This window comes from Tenrec ecaudatus, chromosome X (assembly GCF_050624435.1).
Source record: "Tenrec ecaudatus isolate mTenEca1 chromosome X, mTenEca1.hap1, whole genome shotgun sequence".
Classification (NCBI taxonomy): domain Eukaryota; kingdom Metazoa; phylum Chordata; class Mammalia; order Afrosoricida; family Tenrecidae; genus Tenrec; species Tenrec ecaudatus.
The window spans coordinates 2799208-2811873 of record NC_134548.1 but is presented as its reverse complement, the minus strand read 5'-3'; the positions used below and the strand labels follow the sequence as shown (position 1 = coordinate 2811873).

At 44.8% G+C, this 12666-nt stretch overlaps 1 protein-coding gene across 1 annotated transcript; it reads left to right on the top strand.

Moving 5' to 3' along the window:
* Positions 1–3922: 3922 nt before the first annotated feature.
* LOC142434809 (PRAME family member 12-like) lies at positions 3923–4918 on the top strand. The gene has a single exon (XM_075539401.1). The coding sequence runs from the start codon at positions 3923–3925 to the stop codon at positions 4916–4918; it is 996 nt and encodes a 331-aa protein (XP_075395516.1).
* Positions 4919–12666: the final 7748 nt, after the last annotated feature.

The following is a 12666-nucleotide window of genomic DNA, read 5'->3' as shown; positions in this document are numbered from 1 at the left end:
ACAAAACTATATTGCATGTATGAGAAACGGGCCAATAAAGCCATTTCTATAAACACCCACTTAATCCTTTTTCACCCTCCAACACAACCCTCACCATCTTCTGTGTCCTCTCCCTCCCCGAGCATAAGGGGTGATGGCCGAGGGCTTGTGTGAACAGGGCTGGGTCTGGATTCTCAGGAGTTGGTCCGTTCTGATGGCATCAGCCCGGCTGATGAGATCTCACGAAATGCCATCACTTCCATGATGAGACCTACAGTGAACAGCCAATGAAGGGGAAGCAATAGCTTCCTGGTGGGTGTGGTCTTATCCTTTAAAAGGACTCTCTGAATGCTCTGGAGCTTTGTTCCGCACCTGGACCCTTCACTTGACCTGAAGGTTTCTGGACTTGAGACGGAACCTTGCCAACATTTTCCTGGCTTCTCTGGAAGTTTTCAGGCTCAACATTCTTGACGAAGAAGTCTGCCGTTCGACCTGCCTTCTTGGATTCTTCATGCACCGGATCTACTTCAACAAGGACCGTGGCCAAGACTGAAATTGGAGCCTTGTCAGCCTCTGCAACTGTGAGTTGAATGAGAGTTACATGAAAACTACCTGAATGGTTGCGAGGAGCTGATGGGGAGGGACGCAGATCTTGGAGGGCTGGTGTAAGGAGATGGGAGAACACAGCGGCCTCTCCGTGGGAGACCAGATCCATGGATGGACAGAGGGAAAGGGTCTTGTCCTAGAATCCCTGTTTCATACGCTACTTCTTGTCATGGTTGAATGTCTCCTTCTTTTAGGAAACCCACTCTGTGTGTTCCTTCATCTTGTTTTTGTGGCCCCTGCATTTTTCATCGAATATTTGTGTGGCAGTTTGTTTCACAGTGGTGGCTTGCGAGGACAGGACAGAACAGTGCTTCCTTCGTAGGTTATAGGATTTCTGTGCATCTGGAATGACACAAATGCTCCTAACCAAAACAGCATCTTTCAAAATTGGGAACCATAGAATTTTGATTGTGAAATTCGCACTTTCGATTCGTTCTGTTCTGTCTTGTTTTGTTTTGCTTCTAGCACTTGTGGTCTTCTTCAGTTCCTTGCGCTTAAAAAATTCTAAGGAAGGTTCTTCAGCTCTGTCTGCATTGGGTTTGACCTTACATGTCGAGCACTTTCTGACAGCCTCTCAGACTGAAGCACACTGCCATGGAGTCACTGCTGACTTTCAGCAACCCCTTAGAAATGCTGGTGCGATAACTCTTCATGGGACAAGAAAGCCCAGTGTTTTTCCTGGGAAGCTGCTGGTGGATTCAAACTACTGACCATGCAGGTCACAGCAGCCCAATGCATAACCACTGCCTGCGAAGGCTCCCGAGTCTGTCCTAATGCAGGGAATAGTCCCACTGCCTTCTTGAGAACCAACACGCATTTTCTGACCACCAAATACTCATGTTGAACTTGAAAGGACACGGGGAAGATCAGTAGCTCGGAATCTCACGGTGTCCTGGAAGCAAGGTGGAACAGATTGCTCTGGGAAAGACAGGTAAATGATGCTGAAGCACAGGGGCAGAATGAGAGTGTAGACTTAAGGGAGGTCTCCTATAAACTAAGACATGTAAATGAGCGAAAGCTTAGTCTTTTGTCCTCCTCAATGATGACGTGATGGATAAAAAAAGCCCCCTCTTTATTACAAAGCTATTAACAAAGATCTTTGCAGAAATGACTATTTATGTTTAGTTTTTCTGTCGACAGGAGGAAACCCCAAACGAATCTGTATTTAATTGGCTCTGCCTTTATTTTTCCTGCTTTTATGTCAGACAAAGCTTTAACTGGGTCTCAGCTCCTTCCCACCTCTCCTTTCTCTGTTACATGCACGGAATGGCCTCCTCTTACCCCCTCTTTGACCTCCTATTGTCACTGGTGATTTTCACCTTTTGCAGAATATCTCACTATAATAGTGTAATTTGTCTTCTGTTTTACATGTTCTGCTCAGCTCTTGATGGTTTCTTCCATTGGCTTTAGCAATGCTTCTACCAATGTCAGGATTCAGAGTCTCCTTTGCGTCCAGCTAGGTCATTCATTCTTTTCTGTTTTGTGAAGGATTTTTCTTTCATACATGATACTATTGATGTCATGCTATAGCTGGTTCAGGTTTCTGTCGATCGTGTTCACTTGATCACATCTGTTGTTGAGATGCTCTTGACATTCAAGTGGAATGTGTCTGAGGTTATATTTGCATTCTCCTGCATCTGATTCAAGTCTTCAGCTTCATGGCCCCAGCTTTGCTTTTGCCTGCTGATAATGAACTCCCACAAAATGTCTTTTAGGTAAGGGCTTCAGTCAGAACATTTCATTTTCAATAAGTTATCAATAACAGTCAAATCAAGAAAACCACTTCAGCTGGATGGCTGCTTATTTAACTTTAAGCCCTTAACACCCCAAATGCTATATCTTTTCATAGACAGGCAGCTTTCCCCACCTTTGCTTATGCCCACATTTCATCTTACGCTATGGTATCGGGAAGGTGAGCATCACAGAATGCAGATAATTAGGACCAAGTGACTTTTGTTGAGGTAGTACTTGAATCTAGGCCCCATGTCCATCTGCAACCTTAATTCTTAACATATAGATATAAGTACATGGATCGGTTTCCCTCTCATTGTATATGAACAGGGTCAAGTATAAAGAAAATGTTTTGAAACCGATGATATTAGCATCCCTGCAAATGTGCTTGACACAATGAATGCATGTGTGGCTTACGATAAGAGATGTAAGAGCCCCCAATAAAGGTATTTAATAAAAGGAAAGAAACATCTGTCTTCCATTAAAAGAAATTTTTAAAAAGTGAATGCGGACATCCGGCTTCTTACTCAGAAAGTAAGTTATGAGTGGAATTTCTATTTCCAGATGATTTCACTCTTTTGTGATGTTTGAATATTCTGCATTCGTGATCTAGGGAATGAGCGATGCAGATGAATCCAGAGAGTCAAAACCATCTGTTGTCAGAGCCCCTGAGCTGAAAGGATGAGACCTCCAGTCCCATGGATAAGTGTTCCCTAGCTCTGAAATGTCGGGCCCTTTCATCTCACTCTCAGTCTTTGAAACTTGAGGTAGCGTCCCCCAAATTTCCTACTTATTTTTGCTTCATTCACCTCCCCAGCTGCTGACGTCACTGCTTGCCATCAGACTCCTGACTGCCCATCTTGGATTCCACAGCCTCTGGGTCAACTTGAGTCAGAAGAAGAAGAATCCAGTTTGAAATCTAAGCCCACGTGGACCAGCCTCTACCACTGTGAGTTACTGGAAAGATTAGTATGGTCAGCGAGCTCCTCTCTGAGGGGCTAAGGGGATGACAGTGGAGTCCAGAGTGTGGAGGGCTAGGACAACCAGATTGGCTCTCCCAGAACACTGAGCAGACCTTTTCTCTTCATTCACAGGTCAGGATCGCTCTTGGAGCAGATTGATCAGCATGAGCAGCAGGAACCCACCCAGGTTCCTGGACCTGGCCATCCAGAGCGTGTTGCAGAATGAGGCCTCAGCCATTGCCTCTCTGGAGTGGCTGCCCACAGAGCTCTTCCCTCCCCTGTTCGTGGCAGCTGTTGTCGGAGATTACAGAGAGACAGTGAAGGCCATGGTTGGGGTGTGGCCCTTCCTCAAGCTCCCTCTGGGGGCTCTGATGGAAGATTGTCAGTCTCCCCCTGACATCTTAAAGGCTGCCCTTGATGGCCTTGCTATACTGCTTTCCCAGAAGGTTAAGCACAGGAGATGCAAACTGAAAGTGCTGGATTTACAAATGAACACTCGGACCAACTTCTGGAAAGTGTGGGCTGGACGCCAGTCTACTGCCTCTGTAATGTCATCAGAGGATCCAGAGTCCACCCATCCCAAGACTCAGATCCTCAAAGAAGACAAATGTAGGTCAGTGGAGAAATATCCAGCCTTGGCTGGCATGACAGTGCTCACTGACCTGTGCTTTCAGGAAGACATCCCAAATGAAATGCTCACCTTCCTCATCGAAAGGGTCAAGCAGACGAAGGACCTGCCACACCTGTGCTGCAGGAAGCTCGAGCTTGTTCAGAATGTTGCCCTGCTTCCCATTCTTGGGGAGATCCTCAACATAGTGCAGCTAGACTCTGTCCAGGAGATGAGATTGCTTGGTAGCTGGGACCTGCAAAGCCTCAACTGGTTCGCCCCTTACCTGGCCCAGATGGTCCAGCTGCATACACTCCTCCTCTCTGAATGCACCCTGTATTGCATCGTCCCTGGGGAGAACGATGAGGACGAGGCGCAGAAGCTACTTCAACAATTCACCACTCAGCTCCTCAGTCTGCATCAGCTCCACACCCTCATGCTGCAATCTGTGAACTTCTTTGGTAACCACCTCCACCAGCTGCTCAGAAGCTTGCAGGCGCCCTTAGAGACCCTGCACATACGCCGTTCCTTGCTTATGGACCAGGACTTGACATACCTGTCCTCATGTCCCTGCACCAGCCACCTGAAATCCCTTGACTTGAGTGGTGTACGCAGGCCTGGCTCCAATTACGAGTTCCTCCCTGCTCTGCTGAACAGAGTCTCAGCCACCCTGGCCCACCTGGATTTGGCGGACTGTGGCATCACGGACTCGGACTGCGATTACTTGCAGCCTGCTCTGGGTCACTGCTCTCAACTCAGAACCTTGAAACTCTGCGGAAACCCGTTGTCCATGGCTGTCCTACAGACCCTGCTTTTTCACACGTTCCCAAGGTGCAACTTTGCCTTTCTAGAGCTTCCTGTCCCCCTCAATTGCTACATGGACCACCAGTTAACTCTGCCGTGGCATACCCTTGCAGAGGTGATGGAGCAGCTGAGGCTGACCTTGCAGCTCCATGGACCCCAAAGAATACGCCTTGCTTACAGGCACTGTCGCACCCTGTGCGATGCAATCTGCATCCGTATGGACAACTAGTGCCACAACCCTTTGCCATCTGTTCTCAATCCTGACTTCTACCTCGGGATCCCAATGTCGTATTTGGAAAGACTAGTGTTTCCTAAATTAGAGCGGTTTGGATTGAGTTCTTGAGCTTGAGGTCATGTTTGCCATGATGACGAAGGAGGTTGGAGGTATCGGTCAGAGGATGCATCTAACGTGATCAGCCTTCCTGAAGTCAAGCCTTAATTGCTTCACATCCATCTTCTGAATGTGATGGAAAACGAGATTCAGCAGCAGGTAGCAGATGTGCTCACCCACATCACGAATCAAAGCCAGGAGCAAAATACATCCCTGTCACCCACGGCCCCTTCCCTGGGCATATGCAGGACCTTGGCGACATGGATGCCCAGGCGCATGGAGTTCTTCAGGACTGCAGGTGTCCCCGATGCTAAAAAGCGACATGACCTTCCACTGACTCCTTTCCAGGGAGAAACCAAGTGCCAAGAGCCCTGCCCCACATTTCTGTCTCCTACCACTTGCAATAGTAGAAAACAAACGCCTGTTCCAAAGCCATGCACCCGTGCTATTCATTTCTCCTGCCGCAAGAGTGCCGAACTTAAGAACACCCAGTGATGCTCACCTTCCCGACAGGATCGCTGAAGACAAAGTGGGTGCATAAGCAAATGTGTTGGAGAAAACTGATGGTGCGTGTCTATCAAAAGATATAGCATTCGGAGACTTAAAGGCTTGAAGATACACAGTCAGCCATCTAGCTGAAAAGCAAACATGTCCACATGGAAAGACACCAGCCTGTGTGATCATGAGGTGTCAATGGGATTATGTTACAGGCATTTAAGACCCAGAACAAAATCATACTAATTTCAATAGGGGTGCAGCGGGTGGTGGGGAGGAAGTACAGAGTGGAATGCCCAAGCCCATCTGTAGACAATTGGACATGCTTTTACAGAAGGTGTGTCGGGGAGAAGTTGAGACACTCAGGGTGCAGTATGAATGAAACATACAACTTTCCTCTAGTCCTTTAAGGCTTCTGCCCACTCCCCCTGACTATCATGATCCCATTTCTACCTTAGAAATCCAGCCAGACCAGAGGATGTACACTCATAAAAATCAGAGCTGGAAACACAGGGAATCCAGGATCGATAAAGACGTTGGACCAATAATGAGAGTAGGGATGCCAAGAGGGTAAGGTGTAAGTGTGGGGAGAAAAAGGGAATCGATCACTCGGATCGACTTGTAACTCCCTCCCAGGGGGAGAAACAACAGAAAAGTGGGTGAAGGGGGACAGCGGATGATGTAAGACATGAAAATAATAATTTATAACAAACAAAGCGTTCAAAAAGGAGGGAGGGAAAAATAAGGAGCTGACATGAACGGCTCAAGTAGAAATAAAATGTTTTGAAAATGATGTTGGCAACATATGCACAAATGTGCTTGACACAATGGTTGGATGTGTGGATTGTGATAAGAGTCGCAAAATATTTAATGATCATGATAATAAAAACCTTGAGTATACCTACTGATGTCGGTGTGAGTTACTGTAGAATCACACCCCACCCGTAGCAACCCTCTTCACAACAGAACCAACACGGACCAGTCGTCTCCATCCTCACAATTGTCCCTATTCCTGAGCCCATTGATGCAGCCACCATGTCAATCTATCTCCATGAGGGCTTTCCTCTTTTTATCCACCCTCCACTCTGACAAGCAGGAAGCCCTTCTGCAGGGACTGGTTTTCCTGACAATATGTTCAAAGTACGTTCAGGAGAAGTCTTGCGCTCCATGCATCTAAGGATCACACTGGCCACACTTTTATGAAGGCACTTTGGTTTGTCATTTTAGCTGTCCACGGTGCCTTTAATGATCTTCTCCAGCGCCAGAATTCTAGTGCAGCGGTTTTACTATAGTCTTCCTTCTTCAGTGTCTAACTTCCATATGTGTAGAAGACCATGGAGAATACCATGGCTTGGTCAGGAATACCTTAATTCTCAAAGGACTATCTTTGCTGTTCTGCACCTCAAGAAGGTGTTGTGCAACAGATTTCCTTAGGATAAAATGTGTTTTGATATTTTGAATACTGTTTCCATACCATTGATTGTGGATCCAGGCAAGAGAAGAATTGTGGACAATTTAAAACTTTTTTTGGTAATGAGGTAAGTATATATATTTTAGAATGCTATGGTGTAACGACTTGTGTGTGGGCTGTTATCTAGAAGGCTGACAATTCAAGTCCACAACTTTCTCCACCAGAGAAATATGGGACTGAGTACTCTTGTTAAGACACTGGGACAGATGAGAGCTCTCAACACAAGGAATGCAGGACAGATAAAACTTCAGAAGCAATTATGGGTGTTGCGATACCATGAGGGCAGGTGTGAGGTGTGGGCAAAAGTGGAGGAGATGGGCAACCGATCACAAGGATAGATGTAGTACCCACCCCACCCCCGAGTGATACGAACAACAGAAAAATGGGTGAAGGGAGAGAGCAGACAGTGTAAGGTATGAAAATAATTTATAATATATCACTAACTCACGAGGGTGGGAGAGTGGGGGAAGGAGGGGAGTAAAGAGGAGCTGATAGCACGGGCGCAAGTAGGAAACAATGTTTTGAAAATTATGGTGGTGACATATGTACAAATGTGCTTGATACAAGTGATGTATGGATTCTTATAAGAGGTGTAAGAGCTCTACCAATAAAGTTATATTATATATATATAAAATTATGTTACCGTATACATACAATTAAATATATCTATGCTGTAGATCCCTTGGAGACTCACAGGGGCAGTTCTACGCTGAAGAATATAATCGCCCTAACACAGCAAAGTCTTTGAAGTAATGGGTGATGCCCAGGAGGATGACTGATAACGTTCTCTAACATAAAATGACACTAATTTTTTCTAAGGTGAATCAGAGACATATATAAATTTTAGATGCATGAAAGTTGAGTGAGTTTGCACTTAATTCTCGCCCCAATGTAAGAACAATCAGCTCTCAGGACATCTTCCTGCTTGATGCCGCATTTCCTCAAGAGAAGAGATCTCTGAAGAAACACATGCAATAGCAAAGTATAACGTAGTAACTCATAGGTGCCTGGCCCTCAAAAGAACAATGTCAGCATTCTTAAAGCTTTAAGTCCCAAGAAGCAAGCATCTAAATCAGTGCCCAATGACGTTCCACACCTTCCGTTCAATCCAGTGATTGTAAATAATATAACCCTGTTCTAAATGATGGAATCGCATCGCAGCTTCAGTTGTGCACACCTGCTTTGTAGTAGACTAGAGCTGACAGGGGGAAGCACACAGCCCATTTGCGTTCATCACAGGTGAATTACACTCCACATGACTGCCCTGTAATCACCATGGAGGGATGCGAACAGCCCTGTTATCTCACAGAGAACAGTGTGAATTCAATGATGGCCGACGTCGCTGTTGTTCTGTGTCACTGAGTCACCTCTGATGCGCAGGGACCCCATGCACGACAGAAGGAAAGAATGCACACTCCTGTTCCATCCTCACGACTGTAAGTTTCAGGCCCTTGTTGCAGCCACTCCATCAATCCATCACGTCAAGGGACTTCTTTAGTCTCCCTGTGCTTTTCCAGGGAATGATCCCTCCCCAAAAACTGTCCAAAGTATGTCAATTGAAATCCCATCATCCAAGGCTGTAAGCAGCAATCTGGTCACATTTCTTTCAAGATAGATAAGCCTGTCCTTTTGGCACACCTGCGCTGATTAGAAATCATCCACTAATTCCTTATTGTGATCCCAAACGATTTTTCATCCATGTAACCGTGCAAGGACGAAGTGTTTTGGAATGCCCCATCTTCTCATCGCTACCCTAATTGGTGATGATGCACACCTTTTGTGTTGGAGGCAGCTGAACTCTGGTGGGACTGGACCTTTGCGGGGGGATTAGACCAGCTGTCCCGCATCAAGCTGGGTTTGAAGTGAGGCATGTGGATGAAAGGAAAAGAAAGAGCTATGTACAAAGCATGGGACAGGGAGGATTCCAATCCAATGGACTGAAGTCTCCAGTATATTGGAAGCTTGGTATATATACTCTTCTTACACAGGGACTTGGTTACAAAGCAAACATCAAAGCACTTAAACATTCCTAAACTCTTATCTATGCAAATGTAACTTAACTAGTCACAGTTTCTTAACCTTAGAATAATAAAAGCACTAGGTTCAAAGACAATCACAGGGATATGCAAGATTCAAGAGAGCCTCAAAGAGATCCTAATTAACTGAGTTATCCCTCATTGCTTTTTAGCAGCAAAGTCACAAATAGTCAGTTTGCAATGCTTTTGTCTGCAGAGACACAGAGACTCAGGGTACTAAATAGTCACCCATTAGTAAACACCTTGGTCAGCTGGATGCTTCCTACAGACCTTAACTTCCTCTTTTTGAGGATTTCTTCTAACTGGTGCAACAAGTCTGTGTACACTGTGTGGTGGTGTTTTGCAGCTGCCACTGTTCTGCCTGAACTCGTTTGCTTCTTATTTGGACCAGACGTTTCATGTGAGACGTCTCAGACTCTCTGGAAATATTTTGTATTCAACAAATTTCCTGAGGGAGCAGGAAGTGAAATGTCAGGACACCAAATGTGAAATGGTGACAAAGACTTTGATCCAATCCCAACAGACAGATACAGTCATCCCCTACAGAAGTGGTTCCCAACCTGTGGGGGCGCAATCTCTGTGGGGGGTCAAACAATCCTTTCACAGGGGTGGCCTCAGACCATCGGAAAACACGTAAATATTTCACAATATATAATTACATATTGTTTGTGATTAATACTGTGCTTTAATTGTGTTTAATTCTGTTCAATTTGAAACAATGAAAATACATCCGGACTATCAGATATTTATATTATGATGCAGAACAGTAGCAAATTACATTTAGGAAGTAACAACGAAAATAATTTGATGGTTGGGGTCACAACAACATGAGGAACTCTATTAAAGGGTCGTAACATCAGGAAGGTTGAGAACCACTGACCTGCAGGTAGTCCCCTAAGTTTATCTTTCTACCAAGGGATAGTAGGGAAGAATGAATTTATGCTTGATGAATCCTTACATAGTTTGGAATTATTCCTTGTATAAAGGGAGAAAGATTTTGTGATACTTTAACGTGCATCATAAACTACAGGAAATAAGTTTTCATTTGTCAGCAATAGTGTGCATATTCTTTCTGTGTTCCTGGGAAGGGGGCATGGAGTGATAACAATAAGCCCGGGAGCCTATGATGCATAGCACTGGTTCTCAACCTTCCAAATGTTGCGATCCTTTAATACAGTTCCTTCTACTGGGATGACCCCCAACCACAAAATAATGTTTCTTACTACATCATAATGGTAATTTTGCTACTGTATGAATCATAATGTAAACATCAGACACGTAGGAATTTCATTTCACAAATTGAACATAATTAAAGGATAGCCATTAATCACATAACAATATGTAATCATGCTATGTGAAATATTTATTTCTAATTACAAATAGATGACATTTGGTCTTGAAACATGGTGTAGCATGGGTAACTCTCTTCACACCTGGCAGTAGTATGTGGGCGTATCTGCATATGAATAGAGGAGCAGTGTCTCTGTTGCTAAGACCTTCAGAAATACGTGTTTTCCAATGGTCTTAGGGGACACTTCTGAAAGGATCGTTCAATCACTAAAGGGGTGGCGACCCATAGGTTGAGAACCTGTCATGTTCAGCCAGGAGGAAACTAGGGATCCGTCTTAATGTTTCCTGCAGGATGGCAAGGAGGTGGAAGGGATGCAATTGCGTAGAGTTTGGTGTATTTTATTTTTTATGAGACAACGTGGGATCCTGGAACGGATCTACAGGGCACTCCCACCAGGTGCTCCACAGAGAAGTACATGTTCCATGCTCCAGGCACTAATTACGCCCTCAGAAACCATGGAGGGGTCTTGCACATCATGGGATGCTGCACTGTATCAATGGTTTATATATTGGCATCCAAACCAGAAGATCACGGTTTGAACATCAGCCTTTCTGTTTTGCAGGAGCTGCATGCATTCCAGGATGTGTTCATCCGAGTGCATTCAGTTGCTCTACTCAGCATAAACAGGGTATAGAGACACGGGGAGACTTGTCATTCCCTATATTTTTCTGTCCTCATTGCCTTTGCTCCTGAGTTTGGTTTGTGTTATTGTTTTGTGAAATAATGTGGCTTCCATGAATGGATCTGTTATAATGGAATCCTGTGTGAAGACATTCCTTAGTAGAAGGATCAGGGTGGGATAGTAATCCTTAATCCCTCCTCAATTTATGTCACGTGGATGTCGGGGGAGTTTCTTGAGCTGTAGATCCTGATCCTTCTAACTCCCAAGTGATTTTAGAGAAGTGAGCAGAGAGAAGCCTGATCTCCCTGCAGAAAGAAAGGAGATGGGGAGGTCAGGAGCTGCATGGGGCAGCTGTGTCTGGCATATCCAAGCACTCATCCCTTCACAACCCCAAGGAAATAGAAAGGAAGCGAGTTTCTCTGAGGTGTGGCTAAACAGAACTTTCATCTCTCATGGGATTCAAGGACAGAACACCCTGCTGATAGAATACATAGCTGTCTGCAGCCAGGAAAGGGGTGTGGATAAGGGTGTGACTCTGGATTGGCAATCCCTTCCCAGTGATCTACCTAGGCCCAGGTAAAGCCAGATGCTAAAATACAGTCAGATTTCAGAGTCAGTTCACACTCTCATATGCTATCAGTATACTGGGAACCGGTCCTACACCCAAAAGAAGACAGAGCATTCTCCTCAGGTAGATGCCCTGAATTTGGGCTTCACACACCATAATAAGACAATTACTTCAGGGTGGTGGTGCTTCTATCACTGTGAAATGATTAAGGATCCTAGTCAAAACCCTTAATCCCTTAAAATCCTATGTGCTGCAGTGAATTAATTGGGATCTCTCAGCGAACCATGGGTTCTTAATGAGAAACCGCTGAGGATCACGACTGTTCTGAGAAAGGAAAGGTAGAGGGAACTACGGACAGGATTCCGTTGTAAGTGATTATTACAAAGGCTAATTGTGATGGACGAAGCCTGATCTCTCAACACAAAGATGGGTTACTGTCCCCAACCTCACTCATGGCCGTCAAGCCTATTCCAATCCAGCAAAGCCATGGGGCAAAGAACTGCACTTCTAATCTGGGAATTCTTGTATTTCCCCTCATATGTGATTGGTACTTTTCTCTGTAATGAGATTATCGTTCTGTATCCTGGAACACATATTGATCTAATAAGAGGGAGAAATAAAATTCACAATCAAGAAGATATGAAATCAAAATGCAACACCACCACCACAAAAAGCACTCAATGATATACTGTGAGAAAAATATCAGTGACAACCACACACAAGTCTGAAGCCATCATTTCCTAACAAGCACCAACACACACATGGAGAGCCACACCCCACGCAAAAATGTTATACATGAAGAACAAAGAAGCTTAACACAATACACTTACACACTCTCACACAACATGTGCAAGCATAAGGCAAAATTTCTGGAATATACATATCAATAACCTCACCCAAGGTCAATGGACTAATTCTAAAGTTAACAGAATGAGAGAAGCGGTTGGGTCAGATAATATAATCTATTAAATGCTATCTCATGCTTCCTCAGACCTCATACACACAGACCTGAAACTACTTAAAACCAGCGGCCGCCCAAAAGCATATGAAGCATAGAGCAACCAAAGGAAAGCCGGGACCGTACTATTGATAAGTGTTTAACT